This window comes from Lucilia cuprina, chromosome 5 (genome assembly GCF_022045245.1).
Source record: "Lucilia cuprina isolate Lc7/37 chromosome 5, ASM2204524v1, whole genome shotgun sequence".
In the NCBI taxonomy this organism is placed as follows: Eukaryota; Metazoa; Arthropoda; class Insecta; order Diptera; family Calliphoridae; genus Lucilia; species Lucilia cuprina.
The window spans coordinates 37,694,087-37,718,192 of NC_060953.1; the positions used below are offsets into that span (position 1 = coordinate 37,694,087).

The 24,106-nt window shown below is 29.6% G+C and overlaps 3 protein-coding genes and 2 long non-coding RNA genes across 15 annotated transcripts in view; 1 reads left to right on the forward strand and 4 right to left on the reverse strand.

The window, feature by feature from the left end:
* Positions 1-14,812, reverse strand: part of LOC111682569 (JNK-interacting protein 3) — a 32,894-nt gene extending 18,082 nt beyond the window's left edge. For 6 of the 10 annotated variants that reach the window (XM_046951263.1, XM_046951262.1, XM_046951260.1 and 3 more), the window contains exons 1-2: positions 13,733-14,812; positions 5,624-5,644 (exon numbers count right to left, since the gene is read on the reverse strand). In XM_046951263.1, the coding sequence (XP_046807219.1) occupies positions 5,624-5,644; positions 13,733-13,831 (120 nt within the window). In that variant the 5' untranslated portion in view covers positions 13,832-14,812. The remainder of the gene's footprint in view (positions 1-5,623; positions 5,645-13,732) is intronic. The other 4 variants (XM_023444543.2, XM_046951261.1, XM_046951258.1 and 1 more) reach the window with 3 other exon arrangements.
* Positions 14,813-17,190: 2,378 nt separating this feature from the next.
* On the reverse strand, positions 17,191-18,050 carry LOC111682561 (signal recognition particle 9 kDa protein). The gene is made up of 2 exons (XM_023444532.2): positions 17,801-18,050; positions 17,191-17,730 (listed from the first exon to the last, which is right to left on the reverse strand). Exons 1-2 carry the CDS (start codon positions 17,939-17,941, stop codon positions 17,638-17,640), a joined length of 234 nt encoding a protein of 77 aa, XP_023300300.1. The 5' UTR covers positions 17,942-18,050; the 3' UTR covers positions 17,191-17,637.
* A 926-nt stretch (positions 18,051-18,976) lies between these two features.
* LOC111682574 lies at positions 18,977-19,939 on the forward strand. Of its 2 annotated transcripts, none has more exons than XM_046952625.1 (3): positions 18,977-19,035; positions 19,103-19,188; positions 19,538-19,939. In XM_046952625.1, the coding sequence occupies exons 2-3, from the start codon at positions 19,108-19,110 to the stop codon at positions 19,805-19,807; spliced, it is 351 nt and encodes a 116-aa protein (XP_046808581.1). In that variant the 5' UTR covers positions 18,977-19,035; positions 19,103-19,107; the 3' UTR covers positions 19,808-19,939. The 2 variants fall into 2 exon arrangements, with proteins under 2 accessions (XP_046808581.1, XP_023300312.2); XM_023444544.2 differs by having other exon boundaries at positions 19,004-19,035; positions 19,090-19,188.
* Positions 19,940-20,961: 1,022 nt separating this feature from the next.
* Positions 20,962-21,432, reverse strand: LOC111682557. Its single transcript, XR_002762662.2, has 3 exons — positions 21,307-21,432; positions 21,194-21,247; positions 20,962-21,135 (listed from the first exon to the last, which is right to left on the reverse strand). It is a non-coding gene; the product is annotated as an uncharacterized LOC111682557 (long non-coding RNA).
* A 2,272-nt stretch (positions 21,433-23,704) lies between these two features.
* LOC111682564 lies at positions 23,705-24,050 on the reverse strand. The gene is made up of 3 exons (XR_002762663.2): positions 23,931-24,050; positions 23,817-23,876; positions 23,705-23,763 (listed from the first exon to the last, which is right to left on the reverse strand). It is a non-coding gene; the product is annotated as an uncharacterized LOC111682564 (long non-coding RNA).
* Positions 24,051-24,106: the final 56 nt, after the last annotated feature.

Consider the following 24,106-nt stretch of genomic DNA (forward strand, 5'->3'; position numbering starts at 1 on the left):
ATGCTATATGATCAGCAAATGAATAGCAAAGAGCAGTATTTGAGATGTAATTATTACTTTTAAGCAGAGATGCTCAAACACATACTACCATAGTCTACCATAGTTGTATTTGTGTTAGTAAAGCAGCAGAGAACATAATTCAATTCATACTAATAAAATGATTACAAACTATAAGCTAACTGTCAAATATTCATCATGGATTTTGACAGCCAGCGTATATCAAAGTCTATATATAAAAAACGATCAACTGTTCTCTCATGTTCTGCTACATTAATTTGGCTTTCTCAAAATTTTGTTGTATTTCTGTGTTAATTTTAAAAGCGTCGCGCACAGACCGTTCTTTGACAAGTGCTGATCAGCAACTGATTTGATTTTGTTTTTCAATTTGAGTGCAAACCAACTGATATCAGCAGTTGGACGGGACAGTCCCGAACTGACCACTTAACCTACCACTTGTTGTGGCCTCTAGCCACCTGACTACCCAGGTGACCGACCATTTTAACATGGGCTTGTCCTCGTCACTCTACACCCTACCAAGAGACAGTATAGAGACGATTGCCTCCGCTCTCGCTTACAAAGGGAACACTAAAGTGACGACTGTCTTTCGGAAGTACTAACAAAAATAAAAAACTATTAAGAGTATAATCTCTAGGTTACTTGAAGGCAGTAAAAAGACGACTGTCTCCGCTCCCGCTTACAAAGAGGACACTAAAGTAACGACTGTCTTCATACTCGATTACAAAAGGGTACATTCGTAACGAATATAGCCTTGGTAAGCGGGAGCGTACCCTTTACTGTCTTTTTCGTATGCATTGACTCTTTGTCGAACTGCTGGGATATTGCTCATTATAAAAAGAAGAAGAATTAACCCTATAGTGTATGTGTATCAACTTTACGTCAGCAGAATTTTCTTATCCTATCACGCGTGCTTTGTAATGGCAATATTGAGCTCCTCTGCTTTTAAGATTTTAAATTTGAAATCTTATGGTTTGCTGGGTAATGTATAATATAAGATATTTGTCATTAGGATTGTAACTATTTGAATAAAATTATTGGTTTTCCGGAATATTTTAGGATTAGGTATAACATATCAAATTTTCATTTTCATTCAGATGATTCTAATCATGATTCTTTATATATGTTCTAATTCCATTCAATATAATCCAGAAATGATATAACGTAAGAATCGTAGGACCTATCCTATAAAACATATAATATAAACAACAATATATTATATAAGAAACATTTACATTTTTTTTTTTTGATCCAATCCTAATGTAAATATTAGTACATGGATTTTCAAAGTGTCTATGTCTATAGAAAATGTAGTTCAAATATCTGAAAAGTACGTCTTATTTATCATTCGACATAAAGATGCAAAAGAAGTATGTAGTATAAAAAAATGTGTAATGACGATATGAAGATTATTAAAGCAAAAGGTGTCAATGTGTTAAATATTCATTTTGAAATATAATACATAAAACGCAATGAATAAGTGTTAAGAGAAAAGTAGGAAAACGTTAAGTGTATCATGGGAAAATTAAAAAAAAAATGAAAAGAAAAATCTTTAACGTTACTCTGAGGTCTCTATTTACAGGGAATAAAATAATAAACTATTAATCAAAATTAAACATAATTATTTTTTACTTTAGTTAATTTTAATTGTCTTACTTAAAAATTGGTTTTAAATCCCTAAAACTCTTAAACTTAAAACTTTTAAAGCAACGCGTTAAAAGAGTTTTAACTGTACACTTATCATTAATGAATCATAGAGACAGAAATCTTTTACAGTTTTACTACAAACTAACAATAAATGTGTATTTCCACAAACAAAAGCTTGACCTTGCTTCTGGAAACTAGTTTGTATTTTATTTTTTATTTATTTAGGTTGTTTTTTCTTAAATTCCCACTCACTATGTTTAGCGTTAGATATTAAGCGTTGAGCATAGAAATCAAAAGTAGCCGACTTAATGATATTTACATTCAGAGCGACTAGCTACAAGCGATTAAATGGGATCATTCGAAAGATTACAGTGGTTTTTCTTTAGCTTATGCTTTCGAATTCGCTTTACATTAAATCATCAGTGCGGTGTCCAAAGATTTGGTATTCCAATGTTTCTCTTTAACAACCCATATCGATAAATTTCTCCGACTCAAATAAGGAGATGATTCTTTTGAGTTTAAGTTTCCGATTCGATTTACATTAACTCATTAGTGCCGTTTCCAAAGATTGGATATTTCAATGTTTCTCCCTAAAAACACACGACGACAAGTAAGGAAAGCATGCTTTTGAATTTACTTTACATTAACTCATCAGTGCCGGGTCCAGATATTGGGTATTCTAATGTTTCGCTGTAACAGGCCGAAAAATATAAACCCAGTATTCAAAGTATTCTTTTCTTAATGAATAGTCCCACTAAATCCGAAACTTACCTAACAATTTGATCACATCTGTGATTTCAGATATCGTGTCCTAAATTTTGAAAAAAGCAATATTTGGCCTTTTTGCGACGTTATAAGTTTTCGAACACGTCTGACATATTTTCTTTCTTTATCGATAAACTGAACATCGTCAGGTAAGTGTGGATCCTCTATTTTTATTTGGTATAAACAGGTTGTGAAAACTATCATATACAAAAAAAACCATGAGTTTTCAAGCTTTAGGTGAAGATGTCTCGAAGAAGAATGAAGACCTTAAGGACCAAATAGACTAAACAAACGGATTGACAAACATACTTTTTTCATTCCAACGTACACTACACAAACATTAGTGTAGTACAAAAAAAAAAAACAAGAAAATTCCAAAAATTTGAATCACAACAATGTTCAGAGAACGAGTTCTAGAAGTAATGACGACCCAGGAAAAATTGTTTAACTTGTTGTAATTAAAACAAGTTCCAGAACTAGGTAAAAGAGAACCACTCAGATTATTTTACAACGACGAACCCCCTTTTAAAAATGGTTAAGATCGGTCCATTATTTCACCTAGCCCCCATACAACTGTAACCTCCAAAAAGGGCTTGTAAACATTGTAATTAAACTACAGGTCGCAATTTTGGAGATAATTTAATAAAATTTGGCACATGATCTTTTATGTTACTGTAGATGAAGCCTATTGAAAATGGTTAACATCGGTCCATTATTTCACTTAGCCCCCATACAGCTGAACCCCCGAATAGAGCTTGTAAACCTTGTAATCAAACTACAGGTCGCAGGGTATTATATGGTCGGCCTCGCCCGACTATAACTTCTTACTTGTTTTTTATTGTTTTCATGAAGCTCTTATATTAAAACTGACAAACTGTTTGAGAATTAAAACACTACGAAAAATGTAACGAAAGTAAAGACAATTTGTGTTTATTCATAACATTTAAGAAATTTCGTGTAATTTACAAAGTAACTATATTAAAAGAAAACTTTAATTATTTCGCAATATGTAAAAAAATCATTGGAAGTCTCCTTAGTTTAGAGGCCCAGTTGTGTATGAGAAAAATTCTTGATGCAAAACTACGAAACATTTACGAATAAAAAATATTTAGTAGTAATTAATAATAAACAGGGAAACCGAAAACATGCTCTAAAAAAAGTGTCTTAAGCCCTTTAAATATGCCGTAAAAAACTCAAAATATGCTCTTAAAATTAAAAAAATATATGCTCCAAAAATAAAATTTTTTATTATTTTTTAACATTGAAAAGCTCAAAGACTGAAATTGTAATGAAATAATAAATGTATATCCTACAAAAATTTTTTTTATAAATGTTTCATCTCATAGTTTGAAGAACTAGTATAATAGAATTCCGTTTTACGTTCAGATAACCAATAAATAACATGAAACTATTTGGTCCACAAAAAACATTTCAAACGACAAAGTTTGACACATTTCTTCCAATTGTATTCAAAGCTTTTAAACTGACATTTTAATCGGTGTTGTCATAAATTCCAATAATTAGTTTTTTAAACTATAAAAATGGATTGGTCTGATGAAATCAAAAGTAATCGGTTTTATGTCCGATTTAAAATATAATGCTTTATTGAATAAAAAACTATAACATAACGAATTTTTTTTTCAAAATTGTAAAATAGGCTAAAAAATAAAAATAAAATAAAAAAATAGAATTTTATTTTTTTTTAAATAAAGTTTTGAAAAGAAAATTAAAAATGTATAAAAACGAAAAAAGCGAAAACATGAAAATATGCACTAAAAGAGTAAAATATGCTCTAAAAACTCGAAAATATGTCTTAAATATGCTAAAAAGTCAAATCATGCAAAATTATGCTCTTATGGGTAAAATATGAAAAAATATGCTCTAACAAATCGATGCCAAAATTCTCAAATTGGTCTGAGACGTGTAAATATCTTATCCATGAGTCCATACGATGCACCACAATAAACATGCATTTGCATATTTTGGTTTCCCTGTTCATAACATTTAAGAAATTTCGTGTAATTTACCAAGTAACTATATTAAAAGAAAATTTTAATTATTTCGCAATATGTTAAAAAAATCATTGGAAGTATCCTTAGTTTAGAGGCCCAGTTGTGTATGAGTAAATGCCTTGATGCAAAACTACGAAACATTTCGTAGAATTAACGATAGTTTTCTTATGTTATGGATTTTCCGTGCTTTAAGAATAAAAAAATATTTAGTAGTAATTAATGATATTTATAAGGGACAATAGGACTCCAATCTGGACTACACAATCACAGACAGAAATAAATATAAAAACAGTCGGTTTGGATCAGCAAGGAACCCTTCACACAATCACAATTTACGTACGTAAAATCTAATGATAAAGTAAAATAACATTTCATCCGTTTTCTCATTTATTATAATTCTCTAGATATTTTCTACTCATTCTATCAGCTGTTTCGTTTGACAGCCAATTGTTTTCATTTCCACAATTTCCTACTGTACAAAAACGATGACATAACTTATATAATAATATTTATAATTTTTTACAGTCCAGTAGGGGTTAATTTATAAATACATATTAAAAATAAAAAAATAAGAAAACATGAAATTAAAAAGTGGCAAATAGTAAATAGTATGTAGTTTACAAAAGTTATGAAATTTTAATAAACTATTTAATAGCAACAAAATAACAAAACAACAAACTTGTATAGAAAAAAACATTGTAAGTAAAAAAAAAGATATAAAGACATGAACATGAACAAAAAAACAACAACAACAAATATACAAAAAAAAACATTTATTTTATGTTAAAAGTTAAATATTTCTTGGTTGAAAGCATGCATTAATTTATGTTGTTTATATTAATTATTTTCTTTTATTATGATATTTTCAACTAAAATTTGTTCAAGATGAAGATTAAATAAAAAATATATATATTAATTTGAGACAAACATCTAACTACTAGATTTATATAGTAAAAATATAGAATAAGACAAAAAGAATAGGTATATTATGTACAGAAGAAGAACAATATAATTTATTAACAGGTAACAATGATTAAACAAACAGTGCGGGCAAAAAGTTTTTTTTTCAAATACATTACCAACAAATTAAAAGACCCCAAATAATAAAGTTATGTTTGGATTTAGAAACGTATACAGAAAGTAAAAATGACATTATTTAATCTTAAACCAATATAAAAACTCACGATGCTGACAACCTGTTCATTCTGAAAAAAGAGGAAAGAAAAAATAAAAAAATACACAAATAATAAATAAACAAATCAAATTATGTTAAATAAATTAAAAAGGAGACACAATTATTATAATCAATTACATAAAAAATACAAAAAAAAAAAATAAAATAAATACATTTAACGATTTAATAATAATTAAATAAAAGCAAGCAAGTTAAACCCAAGAAATAAATTATTAATTTGCTAAAAGGTTCATTAAAATCTTTGTTTTTAAATGGTCCAGTGGGAAATGAAATTGTTTATAACACACTTCCTTCTACAGCCTTGACTTAGTTATTGTTTTTTTTTTTTTTTGCTTAAAGGTAGTTGTTGTATGAATGAATGAATATTTTTATTCATTACCACACATTTTATTATCTATAATCAATAAATCGAAATTTTCAATAATACATTCAACTTCTTATCGTTTGGTCATAACTACATTCCACTCAAAACATCTGTTAAATTTAGGGTACAGGGTGTTTTAATATTAGGTGAAAGGGAAATTTCCCCCTCCAAAACCAAAAAATGTTCATACAAAATATAAAAATGAGGAAAAAAGAAAAAATAATAAAGGTAAAAAACAAAAATGGACCCCCCAAAAGTTTGAGATGGATCGGAGGCTGCTATAATAGAACAATATAAATTTATAATGGACTAGACTGGTCTATCGACTATAGAGTAGATATTGATCTCAATATCAAGTCCTTAAACTTGTTAATAGATTGGTCTAATGACTAGTGAATGGAGAAGTCAACAGATTTGCCAATATAGTGGACTATAAGTAGTTTTTATGCCAGTCAGTAGATTAGAACTAGTGAGTGGACTAATCAATAGACTAGACAATGGACTTGTAAATGGATCAGTCAATAGTTAGACCTATAGTATAGTTCATACAGTAGTTCATAATGCTTATCGATAGTCAGTAGACTATAGCCATCGACTAAATAATATTTTACTCCAAAGACTAGTCATTCAACTACTTTATAGACTAGTACATAGACTTGTCGATAATACAGTCCATAATTAGTCAATAGACTAGATGATTTTAAATACTAATCAACAGATAATTCACTCAACTAGCCAATATCAGACACTATAGACTATTCTGCAGACTAGTTAGACAACTACTCTATATACTAGTCACTTGACTAGTATATTGAATAGTTGATAGTCTAGTCTTTTATAAGTCAATATACAAAGTCTATAGATTAGTTAAGAGTAATCACAAGATTAGCTAATGAAGTAGTCAATAGACTAGACAATGGATTTCACAATGAATCAGTCAATAGTTGGGCCTATAGACTATTCAATACACTAGTACATAGACTTGTCGATAGTCGAGTCTATAGATGATTCTATATAATAGTCAAAAGACCATTCCATCGACTAGCCAATAACCGACTCTATAGACTACTCAAAAGCCTAGACCACAGACTTGTCAAAGCCTAGTTCATAAACTAGTCAAAAGCCTAGTCCGTAGACTAGTCAAAAGCCTATTCCATAGAATAGTCGGAATCCTAATCCGTGGACTAGTCAAAAGCCTATTCCATAGACTAATCAAAAGTCATACACTAGTGGACTTGTTGATAGCCTAGTCCAAAGGCTAATCCATAATTAGTATATAGATAAGTCTATACACCAGTAAATATACCATTCGTATAGTCCCAAGACTAGTCAATAAACTTCTTTTTAGTTAGCGATGTTAAATGTCTGTTTCTGTACTAGTCAGTTTTGTAGTTTTTAGTCACAAATAATCAGAAAAACAACAAAATAATTTTAATATATTTTGCAAGCCAGACTAGAACGAAAGCAGACATTAAAATTTAAAAATTTAAGGTTCAAAAAATTTTTAAAAAATTCATTCTTAAGAAAGTTTAAGAATATCTGGTAAACGGTTTTCATAAAACTTAACCAAACAAACATCCGTACATTCAAAAATAAAAAGTAGACAATTATAAAGAAATAAAAAAATAATTTTATCAATAAGTCAATGAATGACGTAATTACACAGACTGTTATAATTAAATATATTAGTAGTATTATTATTATTTAATTCATAGTATATGAATAAATAAAAACCGGTCTTACATAAGAAATAATTCTTATCGAAAATAAAATATAGTAGTAATCAAAACAAATTAACATTCTTATTTCTAAAGTCATGAACTTTTATTTTTATGAAAAAAAAAAATAAACTTGTAACTACACGAAATAAAAGTCAACATAATTAAAAATCAATAAACGTAGTATCTAACTAGCAGTAAGCACATGATGGTCCAAAACCTGAACGGGGCGAGGTTTACAAGAATATAATGTTTACGAATTTGAAAGGGATAAAGCTAAAGAAACTTAAGGTAGTTTGGGGTTAAAACAAATTATGTTTAAATTAACTAAGTACACTTAACGCTACTTCGAATGAGCAGTAGTGTTATTATACACAGTTTTGTTAGTTTGTAGTAAGTTTCCTGTTTGAGTTTCCTTTTGTCACCTTTAACAAATGTTTAATGTACTTTGCTCATCCATTTATAATGTTCAAAATTTTAAATCTTTTTAATATTAATAGTTTAAGGATTTATATCATTATATAAAAAAACTAGAAGATTTCTTAAAAATTACATTTAGCGTTATCCTGACCAACGAAAAGATACAAATCGTATGTTTTGAAATCTTTTGACATGAACTCGATGACTTAGTATATTCTGCAATACAGGTAAAGATCAAGTATTCTAAGTAAGATCAGGAATCTTTTAGATGCTGATAGTAAACACTGACACAATGCGAATTAACCATCTGATAAGCTTTCTATCTCAGAAACCAAAGTTTGATTTTAAAAAACTAGCGCTCAGCATGTCGTTCATTAGTTTTTGATAAAAGAATATGTGATTGAGTATGGACATAAACATGAAGGTTAAGAATCTAGTACAATAGAGACTTCAGATCATGAAGCAGGTCCTCTCAGGGACTTTATATGCTGAAGGTTTTAAGCACTATTATTAAGTCTCCGTTGAATTATTTGTTAAATTGTTGTAGTTTTAGGTTTAAACTTCGAAGTGATTTCATTCTGAAAAAACTGTAATTTTCCTTTTTTGAAGAAAGATAATTCCACTTTCGATCAAAATGGAATTCTGTGACAGTCCTCTATAGTCTTGGGTAATTTACGTATAATATTGACTACAGTGCCTTCTGCTTAATCCATTCGAAATCTACTAATGGGAAACTTGTTAAGCACTCTTAAGGCAATAAGATCTTTATGGGAACACATGTCGTAAAGGCTTTATTTGACGGTACACAAACACTTGGTATACAGCCACATGGAGAGCGTATTAGCTGACTCATCAAACGATTGACAATTTTTGTTGCTGTTATAGCAACACAAAAAAAATAAATAACTATGGTTCTGATTCGTTGAGATCAAGGACAAGAGTTTGTGCAACCTCAACTATACGAGTCCAAATGTCTACACGACTGAGGTACGTAAAATTGGCGCTACAATTAAAAAGGCGAGGTGTCTATTTGCCACAGATTGAGCAAATGTTATGGATTAAGTCTATTACTCTAACCAGATCTTAGTTGTGCCAGAACTACTTTTGTTTTACGTGATATTATATGTTCATCTTCTGCAAAAGGTAGGGGGAGACCTCCAAGTACGACATTGATATGGTAATCTGCAACAACTGATAGCGATGCGGTAAACTTAAGCTGCCATGTATGATGTATTATCGAAAAGATCATGTATGTAACGCTGAATGCAGTCGATGAACATTCGAAGGACTTCGGGTAAGACTTCAACTGTGTTATAATATAGTCAGTGTGATTTCTCCAATGGCATCATAGAAGGAACTGTTTGGCGATCATAGTTTCGAATAGCAATGGGAACCACACTGCCGCAAAAAATTTTGTATGTAGCCAAAAAGATTTTTTGCCCATGTTCAAAATACTGATGGTAAGTTCTTTGAGAGCCTTGTTACTACATCGCAATTTGTGCGAAATTGCAGAAAAAATGCTGTCAAACGTTACTCTCAAAATTTTTGGGTGGTTTAGAGTCGGAATTTTTGTCATTGGTTCTGCAAGTCTATGTACTTTGCTTAAGTACTTGAACTATTTTATCTCTGACCATTGTTAATCCTTTGCTTAACTTTCCGTTTACAACCACACATATGGGAAGACCTTTAATTGATTGGAAAACATTAGCCAGAGAGGTAATCGAATGATCGAAATAGGAATTTATCAAAAAAGTCGAGAATACATAACATCAATCATCTGATCTCATTCATTCGACAGACACATTGACACACTCACTTTAGGTATAAGATTGGGGTGAAGAAAGCACTCCTCTTTATCCATCTTATACAAACTTGACACTCTTCTGCACAGTACCTGTCTTGGAGTGGATCAATGATAAATTATATGGGATAACCAGTTATATGACATTCCCCTTCATTATGATTGCAATTCATTACTCTTTTGTAATCAACACTTTTAACTGAGCTAGATTACAAGCCTCTTTATACACTTAAGTTTAAGTTAAAGTAACTCAAAAGCAGTTTAAAGCCGTCAAGTTAGGCTCAACTATAAAGTAAGCCAATAAAACTCAAAGACAAAACCATATTAAGTTTGTGATTATAATATCGATTACTAGAGCACAGAGAGAAACCTCATTACAAAAAAATTGCCAACAATGAATTTATTTCTATATATATTTTATTTTTTGTTATTTCTTCATTATGTTAGCTATTTCTGCCAATGTTAATGTCAATGACCAAAATTATATTATATGGTTCTTTAAATGAATTGAAAAGAAAAGAACCAACAAAATAACATTTATTTTGGCAATCATTTTTGTCATAATACACACAGTTTGCCAGGCAGTTTTCACCCAGTTCGCGTAAAATTGATTTCCCCAGAATATTAAAAGATTGTAGTTTGTACAATGATAATAATATTTTTTAAGTTTATTTCCGCATAAAGATTTATGAAAATTATAAAATGTTTCTATACTATTTAGGTGTGTAGGAAGGTATACTATGTTGTATGTGGTAATTTGTAGGAACAAATTGATAAATTGTTTATTTGATGTTGTCAACTTAAATGCAAATTAGCAGAATGTTTGTTATTTCAATATATAGTTCATTTTCTAATTATAGTTTGGGGAAATAAGTTTTAAACCGAAAATGCTATAAATATGTTCAAAAAATTGACAGCGTTTATAGACGTTGTATACATTTGGAAAATAGAAATTTGAAAATTAAGTATAAATTTAAATATTTGTTTAAGCTTTGTTTAATAAAAAAAAATTATAATAGTTTGTTATAGAAATTTTATATTTTGATTTTAAATTTTGAAAAAGTTCTTAATAAATCATTTATAAATGTTTAATATCGTAATAAATGCATTGTAAAATTGCTAGTGTTTATGCATTTATTGTTTCTTAATTATCTTCTACGAATTTGCTTTCAATGAATGTGTTTAATTTATAAATTTATTGAAACATATTTCGAGCAAACAAATAAGAAAACAACAACTTTAATAATTAATGAATGATATTGTTTAAGGAAATGCCGTTATCAGACAATGTACTTTTTAAGAATGAATAATATGTGAAATATTTATAAATTAAAAGATAGTTAATTAAAAGTCTTTATCAAATTCATTTTTCAAGGGAATTATTTTTTATTTAAGTTTTAAAAATATATTATGTCATATGCATTTTTTAAAAAAGTGATAAATACGTTATTTAAAAAAAGCTAAAACTTCATTCAATAAAATTTAATGGAAATTTTTAAAAAACTGTTCATTATATGGCAGAACATTATGCAAGCAATGAAAATTTTATGGTTACTATATTGAAAGAACTCACGTCAAGAACTTAACAATTACAGAAAAGATAATTTTTAAAATAATCTATTCCTAGAAAAGGAGGTGTGATATATGATAAGTATTACTACAGTTCCCTTATGGGTGGGAGTATATTTTTAAAACTTTTACTTTTATTCAAAGTCTATTTATGATATACTGTAGGTCGAATGTACTTATCAGTCCCATTGATATAAACAAATTGTATAGCTTTACTAGAGTACCTTCGCAATGTTAACTGTTTTATCGATTTTGCCATGGAAAGGAACCTGTTTCCGTTACTCGTATAATTATACGAAAGACTCATTTATAATCAAGAACATTAGACAGTGGATCGCATTTACAAAGAAAACTCGTTTTTATGTGTAATACACGTCAGTGGAACAAACTTCCTGCAGGTGCCCTTCCCGTCTCTTGTTATGTAAGTAGATTTAAATCGAATGTCCACAAACAATGCAGGCACTTTCCTCTATTCTACAAATTAGAAAACTAGAGCAAACTAAGCACTCAATATTGATGATTGAGTTTTTCGAAGTATTTGAATATATTGCATTTGTGTCTATGCAAATTTCAGTCCGTTTGGGATATGTGAAATAAATTTAATTTTTTGAAAATAAGTTTTTCTTACATTCTTTACCTGTCACATATAGAACATTTTGTAGGGGCAAAAGTTTAGTGGCTACGATTCTACAAAGATTATATATCTTAATTAATCAAAACTTTGTGCAGCTATCACTCAAAAATTCTGTACGAAGTAGGTCCCATATTGGCGTATTATAATACCGGGGAAACAGACAGTATCTCTAGTCTGCCAAAACTATAAATTTCACTCCTTGATTTGTCATTGGATGATTTGACATAGGGTCTAAACAGAGGTATTATGGATGGCCAATTGCCCGCTGCATAGTGTCCAGACTGTTCAGTTACTTGAGGTACCTTCGGGATCTACTTAGTGGATGTGGTTAAAGCATTTAATCGCAGTAAGTGGGTGATTGCTTTAAAGATTATTAATCAGTAACAGGACTGATTTGTTTGTAAGGACATGACATTCATTATGGCACCAATAGGTTATTTTCACCTATTTGGGCTCCGTCACTTTTATCCATTGATGTATCCTATATGGGGGTTAGATTAAGCTTGCTAATCATATGTGTAATTCGCCAATGGGACTACTATGGCAAGAGATTAGATTTGGTACTAAAATACACAATGGGGCGTTGATTAGTCTTTCCCATAGGGCGTTGGTTATTCTTTCCCAACGACTAACCAACGCCCCATTATGTATTTTAGTATCAAATCTATTCTCTTGCCATAGTAGTCCCATTGGCGAATTACACCCAGTGGTTAGAAAAAGGCCACCGTGAAATAGGTCAATTTGTCAGGTGTTCATGTAAAGCACGAAGAGAAGGTATACATGATCACTGCTCTTGTTCGTTATACATCATAGAGGTTGCGGTCGAATTAGCTAAAATAAGTTCGATAGACTATTATGGGAAATTTCATAATTCTTTCTTTAGTGAATATATTACCTTTTCGGTATCTCCTCTTTATTTATCTTCTTTTTGCTTATTTTGTTGGGGGTTTGTTTTTCTATTTTTGGATTTTTTCACTTTACGAAGGAAACCATAATGCCAAGCAAATTAATTGAACATTAGTTAGAAATGCAAGATGTTTTCAAATCGGAATGATGTTAAAATTTGGCATTGTAAAATTCATCGTAGAACTAATAGGGTTCATAGATGATCCAGCAGTCTATAGGACATTTGGTTCATATTTAAAATAGGAAGACCAAAATGTAGATCAAATTTCAGCAACTATGTTTGATCCTATTCAAAAACTTACTATCTTAAAAATAGTAATTTACTGATAAATGAAATTTTTTAAAATTTCCGTCCTATACATTCCTGTCATACAATTACTGTCATGATTTCTACAGATATACAGATAGACATATGATGTTAAAAATGATCTTCAAAAATTTCTTAATAGAATGTTAAAACTATCATGTTCCAAAAATTAAACTAATAAGTTTTATCAAAATATAATCAACGTATTTACGTTTTAATTGAAAATGTAAACTTTGAATCAGGAATTCTACAGCTATTATGTAGGTATAAAAATGTAAAATATTTACACAGCTTTTTGCTATGGAATTTTTATAACTAAAAAACTAATTTAAAAGAACAGGAAGTAAAACGCAAAAAAAACAGAAATCGCTATACCAACCTTTTCGGACATCACCATATTGTTATCATCGGTGCCATATACGGTCTCAGCACCAGGCTGAGGACCACGATTGTTGAGTAAAGTGTCGTCGTTGTCCATTTTGATGTTTATATTATTATTATTGTTGTTAATTTTGTTGTCTATATTTTTTGTTACTTTTTGCAAAATCACTTGTCACTATTTTTGGTTTTTGTTATTGACCACCTCCTCTAATACACAAGTCACTCACTTGTGTAAACACACACGCTCATACACGTTTCTTCGGCGTAAGTGCCTTTGTTTGGGGGAAGTGTGTAAACAGTGTGGAGCAGCACAAGAGAGCAGAGAAGGGATGTTGCGGCAATGTATAAGAATAAAACATAAAACACTTTCTTTCATACACTCATATATGGGGATAGAAAATGCACAAGTGTAAAAAATAAACGAATTTTACAAACAACCCCTTGTCAAAAACCAATTTATTTTATTTTCTTTTCTCTTTTGTATTTCTCTGTTATATTTTTGTATTGAAATCACAAAAACACACACTCACTACTGGCAGACAGGCACTACTAGGAGCTTTTTGCCCTGTTTTATATTACTAATTATGATTTATTATATTTATTTTTTAAAATTTTAATTAATTTAAGGTTTAACACTATTATTTTGTTGATTTTTGTTTTAACACCTTTTTTTCTTCGTCATTTTTTCATGCCAATTATTTTTCTTCACTTGCTGACGAATCTTTTTCTATTAAACTTTGTTGCTGTTGTTGTCAAATTCAAGGTAGTTAAAGATAGATTTTTTCCAACTGCTATGTGTTGTGTGGTGCTGCTCTGTTGGGATTGTGGATATTTTTTTGGGGTGAAAAGAAAAAAAATTATGACTAGATTTTCTTTTTGAAAATTTTCGTTTTATTTATTTATATTTCATCTTAAATTTTATTGCACTTTATAGCTGTGACACTTAACTATCATTTTCAAAACACATTTGTAAAAATTTCTTTAATATTTCTTATTATTTTAACATTTATAATAAATATTTTTTCGCAGATACCCGTATGACGTGAAAAATTTTCTTGGTGTGTAATCAGAAACCTGCGACGACTAATATCAACGACAACGGCGGCTGTCAATATACATTTTGGCGGCGTCTTAAAATCAACTTTAAGCCGGCTATGTTTTAAGTTGTATTTTAAATTCGTTCAACGGCATTAAATGCAGGGATCAAAAATTATTTTATTTTTTTATTTTTAATTTAATTAATTTTAATTAAATTTAAAATTATTAAATTTTTTCCATATTATCTAGTAGAACATTTAGGTACGAGAAAGTTTCATCTCGATTTCATTATTAATATAAATTTATTGTAAAATCTAAATCAGGAAAAATTTTTGAACTTGTTCGAAAAACTACTAGTTCTAGAACGAGTGAAAACCACTTCAGATTCATAAACTACAGCCTTGGAGCTAGTAGTGTCAACATTACTTCTGGAACACGCTGTTGTGGTTCTTAAATACTTCAAAATACTTTTCAAGGAACTTGTTCTTTGAAACTAGTTTCAAACAAAAGCTTTTTAGCGCTTTATATTTATTTATACGTTCTCTAAAGCTTCACTGGAACTAGTTTCGAGGTTGACAAATTCAAACAAAAATAATAGATAAAAGAACTAGTTCTAGAAGCGTTCCAAAGAACGAGTGTCGAATACACAAAGCTTCCTCGGAACCAGTTCCGAAGGTGACAAATTCGAACAAAAATTATTGGTCTCAACGCCAAACTAGAACGAGTTCAGGCTAAAATCATGTGTTCTATAACTAGTTGTAGAACTAATATGATTTTTCTTGGGATATTAATAATATTAGTTAGATTCACTCACTCCGTCAATCGAGGGACAATGCCCATATATATTTAAAATTAAAAACTATAATTCTTGTTTACCATTCTCACACAAAACATTTTGTCTATTTTTAGTAAAACCGATTGATATAAAACAATATATTACTACACCATTTCCAACAGTAATTCAGAAAAACTCAATTGAAAATGAGATTTTCCATTTGAAATTTAGAAAATTCCAATTGAAAATGTGATTTTTCATTTAACATTTAGAAAAGATCAATTAAAAATGAGAGTTTTCATTTATAATTTAGAAAATATCAATTGAAATTGAGATATTCCATTTGAAATTCAGAAAAGAACAGTTAAAAATGAGATTTTTTTTTTGAAATTCCGATTCAATTGAAAATGAGATTTTTCATCTGAAATTCAGAAAATTCCAAAATTTAGAAAAAATCAATTGAAAATAAAATCCAGAAAATCGTATGTGTTTATTTTATTCAACTTTAAGTTAAAATTAATTGTAAAGAAAAATCTAATTTTTAATTGTTTTTTTTTTTCTAAATTTCAGAAAAATCTAATTTTCAATTGGAATTTTCTGAATTTCAAATGAAAAATCTCATTTTCAACTGTTGTATTCTGAATTACAAATAAAAAATCTTAATTTCAATTGATATTTTCTCAATTTAAATTGAAAATCCTCATTTTTAATTGTTCTTTTCTAAATTTCAAAAAAAATCCCATTTTCAAATGTTCTTTTCTGAATTTCAAAAGTAAAATCTGAATTTCAATTGATATTTTCTGAATTGAAATGAAAAGTTCTCATTTTCAATTGAAAAAGACTACACTACAGACTAGACTATAGACTAGACTACAGACTAGACTATAGACTAGAATATAGACTAGACTATAGACTAGACTGTAGACCAAACTTGATAATAGAATAGTATAAAATTAAACATAATCTGTCAGTCGCCATTGGAGGAACAGCATTGTGTGGATTTGGATCATCTAAACTAATTTGTGCTTGATGAATCATAATTATTTTTGATTTTACAAACTTTCAAAACTTTTGATTTCAATTAGTAAATGATCCTTATATAGTTTGACGTTTACATCGGGTCAATACCAAAATAAAATTTGGGATAAAATATCCGAAAACTTTTCTATTTTGACTTTTGTCCTTCTAGATTGGCCAAACGTGGCACTGTTCAGTTGCTTGATTCCTGTTTTATTTCGAAGAACTTTATTTCCTTTAATCCATGTCAAAATAAAGTTGGTAGTATGTAATCGATTACAAAAATCGATTTAAATTGAGAAAACTCGTATTGAGTATTAAAAGTTCGAAATTGAAAAATACAATTCAATATTTAGAGACTTAAATTAATATTGATATCAATCGTTAATTTGTAAATAAATAGTTGGAATTTTTTTAATATTTATTATGACTTCTAAACCTAATTTTGGTTGTTGTTTGTTTATTGTACGGTTGTCGTAGTTGAAACTTGATAAATGTATCCGATGTAATATTATTTGAATAACAAGAGATATAAAGCACTTTTAAAATTCAAATAATTTTATAATTTTTTCATAAAACACCATTTTTGTTTTGCAACATTTTTGTGTTCACAATATTTTTTATATTTATAAAAAAACTGAATACAAAAAAAAGAGCACATTTCATGGAAATGTTTCATTAAAAATTAAGCTTTAAATAAAAAATAAGAAAAATGCCTTCTTAAAAACAATATAAAAAAACTTTAAAATAAAATTATAAACATTTCCTTATTGCTGCAGTTGACGCTATCCTTTCCAAGTGTTTCCGAACACGATTTAATAAAATGGTTAACAAAGCTAACATTTTTTTGAAAATTCTTTTTACAAAAATGTTATTTAAACTATGAATATTTACAATTACTCTGAAACCATTTGATCGGCTTTAATTAATATGCCTTAAACTAAATCTGTTCTTTTTACACTGGACTTAAAAGATGACTTAACACGTTAACACATTTTTCCTAGTTTGTTTAGATGTAAGATGGTTGTTTGTTGAGGAATATTGTTGTTAGGTTTTAGGCTAGGAATCCTGTTCTATTCCTTAGAAGCCATATGACCCATAAGATTACTGGTGAATTTTTCAATTTTCTTTAAATCGGGCATGTTTTCAGCTTTATATTGTATGCACTGCAAGAGGAAGAGTTTTAAATTAATTAGTATTCTATGGAAGCCCTTAACCACAACAATTTGCACTTACTTTAACATTGTCCGTCATTTTCATGAGTATGTGTCCCTTTGTATGCACATATTTCATGGTGTAGCGGCATCCCATTGGATTGGCCATGTACATATTTTCGGCAGCAATTTCGAAATCTTCCCAGTTTTTAACAAACACCATTTTAAATTCTTTAGTTATTTAGAAAAATTAAAAACTTTAAATATTTTCGAAAGCTAAAAATTTCTTGCGTTCTTCTTTTGTGTGTGTGTCGTGTGTTGTTCAATGTGTCATATTTGACAGTTTGCTTTGTGCTCGATTTTCTCTGACGTGACAATTATTTGATAACATTACAGCTGCTGTCATCTGTATTTGGAAAATTTTAAAGTTTTTAGCCGTATTTACACTACTGAATAAAGCAATCAGGTGCAAGTTTTGTATTGATAGGGTTTATGTATTAGCTAAATTCTATTAACAATTTCAAAAGGGATTTATATACAACATAGATGGCGCAAAATAACATAATATGGATATTTTGCACAAAATGTTGCCAGAAAAGTTTTGTATGTGCCCATCTTAGGCTGGAAGTCCTTAAAAATACCTAATTTTAAATTGAAATCCCTAAAAATAACAAAACTAGTCCATAGTCTAGTCCATAGACTAGACTATAGGCTAGACTATAGACTAGACTATAGACTAGACTATAGACTAGACTATAGACTAGACTATAGACTAGACTATAGACTAGACTATAGACTAGACTATAGACTAGACTATAGACTAGACTATAGACTAGACTATAGACTAGACTATAGACTAGACTATAGACTAGACTATAGACTAGACTATAGACTAGACTATAGACTAGACTATAGACTAGACTATAGACTAGACTATAGACCAAACTGTAGAGTTGATAATAGAATAGTATAAAATTAAACATAATCTGTCATTCGCCATTGGAGGAACAGCATTGTGTGGATTTGGATCATCTAAACTAATAGGTGCTTTATAAATCATAATTATTTTCGATTTTACAAACTTTAGCACAAACAATTAATAATAATTTTCCCATTATAGATATTTAGTTATTTTAAACATCTTTAGTAATCCGAAGAAACGAAAACTAATGATGCGGTTTTTATTAAAATTAATATTTTTATTTTTAATGCCCGTCACTTTTATTGGCTTAGTTTACAGAAGTTTGTAAATTCTATCATTGTCAGATTTATACTTTAAAAGAGCAGTTCGAATTGATTACACAAAATATTGATTCTGTAAATATACATAAACTTTTTAACTGTCCTATAAAATACTCTACATTTATTTAGTTTTAATAAAAAGGAGAAATGCGAGTTTTTGAAACAATTTTTATCATTTGCTATATTTTTATCGAACTAAAGGCTGTTGATCTTGATGGCACTGCAAAGGTATATTATACATATTATCATTTTCCGGTCAAGTGCCCCAACTCAATAAATCGATTTGGATGAAATTTGCACTGAGGATAACTCTATTGGATAGTAGTGCAGACACAAATTTTTAGCTTTATCGTTCAAGAACTGCCGGACTTTAAAAAGTCAAAGTTAAAAAATTTTCGTCATGCAGGTTTTTATTGAAGTTTGTTCATACAGGGTTTTATCCAAAAGTACCAACCTTGGTGCAAACTTTGTGCAAATCGTTTTAAATTGGGTCACTGGAGACGATATCGGCCATATATTTTATATTATAATAATAAAACTTAATTTAATTTTCCATTTTGTTTATCCCTTTTAACAGAATATTATAAGTGGAACCGGTAATTTTGGCAATGTTCAAATAAGCACCGACTTAAAAGGAATGGTTAGTCAAATATTTACGGAAATCCGAAAGGATGTACACACAGGAAAAACGGGTACAGTACAATCTTCGAAAGCTGTTGACCCTACCGATAAAACAAGTCCTCATAAAGTGCAACATACGAAAGGAGTACATGGTTTAATAAAAAAAAGTTCTTCAGATCCAGTAGATGAAAGTACAAATAAATTCTTGCAGTCATTGTTCGTGTAAAGGTCAAACTTTTAAAGGAGTCTAATAGATTTCAAAACCCCACTATTATTTTGAAAATTAAGTTTAAAGAATAATGAATCAAATAAATAATACAAATAGTCCTATGTTCAGTTTACAGACTAGCCTAATCTATATTTTAGTTCATAGTCTAGTCCATAGTCTAGTCTATAGTCTGAAGTCTAGTGAAGTAAATAATCTAGTTTATAGTCAATAGATTATGATCTAGTCAATAGTCTAGCCAATAGTCTAGTCAATAGTATAGTCAATAGTATAGTCAATAGTCTAGTCAATAGTCAAGTCAATAGTCTAGTCAGTAGTCTAGTCTATAGTCAAGTCAATAGACTAGTCAATAGTCTAGTCTATAGTCTAGTATATAGTCTAGTCTGTAGTCTCGTCTGCAGTCTAGTCTTTAGCTTAGTATACTGCCTAGTCTATAGTATAGTTTATAGTCTAGTCTATAGTGTAGTCTTTAGGCTAGGCTAAAGTTTATTCTATAGTCTATAGTCTACAGTTTTGTCTATAGTCGAGTCTATAGTCTAGTCTAGTCTATAGTCAAGCCTATAGTCTAGTCTATAGTGGAGTCTGCACTCATGTCTGCAGTTTAGTCTAGGCTATAGTTTAATCTATATTCTAGTCTATGTTCTAGTCTATAGTCAAGTCTATAGTCTTGTCTATAGTCTAGTCTATAGTCTAGTCTATAGTCTGCTCTATAGTCTAGTCTATAGTCTAGTCTATAGTCTGCTCTATAATCTACTCTTTAGTCTAGTCTATAGTATAGTTTATAGTCTAGTCTATAGTGTAGTCTATAGGCTAGGCTAAAGTTTAATCTATAGTATAGTCTAGCCTTTAGTCCAGTATATAGCCTAGTCTATAGTCTAGTCTATAGTCTAGTCTATAGTCTAGTCTATAGTCTAGTCTATAGTCTAGTCTATAGTCTAGTCTATAGTCTAGTCTATAGTCTAGTCTATAGTCTAGTCTATAGTCTAGTCTATAGTCTAGTCTATAGTCTAGTCTATAGTCTAGTCTATAGTCTACTCTATAGTTTAGACTATATTTTAACCTATAGTCTGAAATCATAAAAATGCAAAGAGAATATATTTGATTTTGTAAAAATTTAAGAGCTACTTTTGAAGTGGTGATAAATGTTATTCTTTCGTAAGTTTTTTATTCTTTAAAAATCAATTTACTGTATAAAAGAAATAATAGAAATTATAATTATAGAAATTACTTTTTTACTGTAAATTGATTTATTATTAAATATAATATGAATATAATAATTTAGTCTTTCCCATGGTCCATGGCTTATTAATTAGCATTTGAAAACATTACTGAAAACAAAGTTCATTAAATTAAACACTTATTGAAAATTAAGTAATAAAAATTTACCGGTCCTATTTACGCTGGTGGCAACAGTGGTTTAGATATACCTAACATGTAAAACTAAAAATATTTATTACACATTTTTTCTAGTCAATAAGAAGAAAAAACAAGAAACTTACATTATGTGGAGCAGCCGTTACTCTGGCAACAATAAAGCTAACTACTATAAGAAATAATTTAATTAGTTTCATATTTTTGCACGATCAATTAATGCTATTTGTTCTAGACAGTATTATCGGAGTACTGTTGAATATTTGTTTTTTTAAACATATATGTTAATAAATTTTTCAACACACACCACCCCCCCCATATTTTTCTTAAATGGTGCTGTGGTTATTATGTGTTTGTTATTCTAAATAGATCTAAGAAATATTTTCTATATGGTTCATAAATAAACGTTTTAATTTTTTAATAATTTTATACAAATAAATTGCGGCGAAATAGGAAATATGATCGAAACTCATTAAGTATGTGATTAATTAATTAACAATGTATTGATGGAGTAGTCAGCCGATAGGGCATTGATATTGATTAGTGAAATCATTGATATTCTGAGATTTCTCACTTTAATTAAACAATTTCTTAATGCCGTAGAAAAGAGAGTTTTCATTTGATTTTCATTAAAACCGTTCAGTATTTGTAAACGATTTCGACTTCATACAGAAATCGGGCGCTTAATGTGAACGCCTGCCTTTCGACATATTTCACAGTGGTAATGATGAGCTTCATATGATTCACCACTGCCTTTTTATGCCTAGCGAAGAACACACACTTTGTTCAAGTACGTAAACCATCTAATATGACCACTGCTGCCACGTTGCATAACTTCCGAGTTACAAGTACATAAGTGGGATAGAGCCGTAATCAGTAGACCTAAATACGAATGCATCATATATACCCAGGATTGTTTTTACCGACAGATAACACACTGTTATCTGTCGGTAAAAACATAGATCCATCACCATTCATTTATTCTGGATATTATTTCTTAAAAACCAACCCATTCATTCTGGATATTATTTATTAAAAACTAACCCATTCCAAACTTTACTTCCACAGTCACTTCTCTGTGTGGTATATGTTGTCTGTCTATTTCGGCTATATCAGCTGTTTATATCTTTGCATTATTTGTTTAAGTTTGTCGTACGTCATTGCTACTATCTCTTTAGGGTAAACAGGCCGTCCTTTTTGCTCTGCCTTCGAGAGTTTTACGTTTCACTACAGCATTGGTTTAGTGTGTGACGTCGGATAACGGTACCGCGTTATTGTTTTTCGCGTTTTACGTATTAACCATATGCTTTTCAAAAAAAAAAAAAAAACTTTCATCGTACGCTTAAACTAGCAAACAAAATTAAATAACTGACATTCACCAGGGAACATTTTTACCTTTAGAGCGGGTTTTTGAGTTGGCAATCAAATACCAATTAATAATTAGATTAGGTAATCAAAAAATATATTGATTCTGCTGTTAATCCCCTTTGATGTTTTTGAGCACAAGATTAAACTTCGCAGTGTTGCCATACAAAACAATAGAAAACGTCACTCTTTGTTATCAAAACAATGCATGTTTTATAAAAGAAGAAGACAATTGTAAATGTAATATAAAAATTAATGAAAACTTAAATTTAAAACAAAAAATATATTGTGAAGACCCTATAATTTATTATACCGTACACCACTTTAGTGGGGAGGGTATATTGGGTTTGTGCTGATGTATGTAACGCATGTTGGTCCTAGAGCCTCCTTAAAGTATACCAATCGATTCTGAGTCGATTTAGATATGTCCGTCCATGTAAACCGTGTAATCAAACTATAGGTCGGATTTTAAAGATAATTTAATGAAATTTGGTATATGATCTTCTATTACCCCAGGGACGAAGCCTATTAAATATTGTTAAATTCGGTCCATTATTTCACAAAGCACCCATACAACTGTACCCGCCCAATAGGGCTTGTAAACCACGTAATCAAACTACATTTTGAAGATAATTCAATGAAATTTTTCACATGATCCTCTATGATACCGTAGAAGAAGCCTATTGGAAATGGTTAAGATCGGTCCATTATTTTACCTAGCCCCCATACAACTGAACCCGCCGAATAGGGCTTTTAAGTTCATAATTATGTTTAATATGCTCGCATCTCGACAAAAAGCTGCAAAACCAAGTTCTATACTGGCCTTAATAAACCTCACGAACTTTATAATTATAGAACCTCATTGGACCCTAGCCCCCCATAAAAAAGCCCATGTTATTTTTGTAACAGGTGTAGGGTATTATATGGTCGGCCTCGCCCGACTATAATTTCTTACTTGTTTTTAGCTCAAGTTTAAACCACCTTAATTGGGGGCTTAAACTAGCAAAAAAAATTAACTAATTGAATACTCAAAAACAACTTTCGACGATTAATTTTAATTTAATCCCTAATCCTTCACCTAAATATTGGCCCTTAGTGTTCAGTTTATGATAAATAAAATTTATTTATTTATGTGTATAGACTTTTATTTTATAAATTCAATTCTAAATTCATTTAAAAGAATATAATCATTTATATTATTTCTTTCCTTGTTCGTTATACTGAAAATATATATAATTATTAAATAAAATATATGTTTATAATATAAACTTACATAAGGTCCATATGCGGCAACCACATGGTTACCAGGATCATTAGAGCCTTGTACATTAACCTGAAAATATTTACTGTTTAATTAAAAGAATCTGAAGTAAGCAATACAACTTACATGTCCTGCAGCAGCCATAACACTGGCAACAATGCAGCCGATTAAAAGGATTGATTTAATTAGTTTCATATTTTTTTTTACGATCAAGTTACACTTTTCTTCTTTAGAAACGTATTGGAAAAATTTTATTTATTTTCTCTTTATATACTACTTTTCATTACATGTATGTTTGTGTA

What these genes read in the sequence shown, in the direction of transcription:
- LOC111682561 (XM_023444532.2), bottom strand. Translation starts at nt 17,941, where the DNA reads ATGGTGTTTGTTAAAAACTGGGAAGATTTCGAAATTGCTGCCGAAAAT. An exon ending in AAATGACGGACAATGTTAAA is followed by an intron (nt 17,731 to 17,800) that starts GTAAGTGCAAAT and finishes TTCCTCTTGCAG; the next exon opens with TGCATACAATATAAAGCTGA.
- LOC111682574 (XM_046952625.1), top strand. Translation starts at nt 19,108, where the DNA reads ATGCGAGTTTTTGAAACAATTTTTATCATTTGCTATATTTTTATCGAA. An exon ending in ATCTTGATGGCACTGCAAAG is followed by an intron (nt 19,189 to 19,537) that starts GTATATTATACA and finishes CCCTTTTAACAG; the next exon opens with AATATTATAAGTGGAACCGG.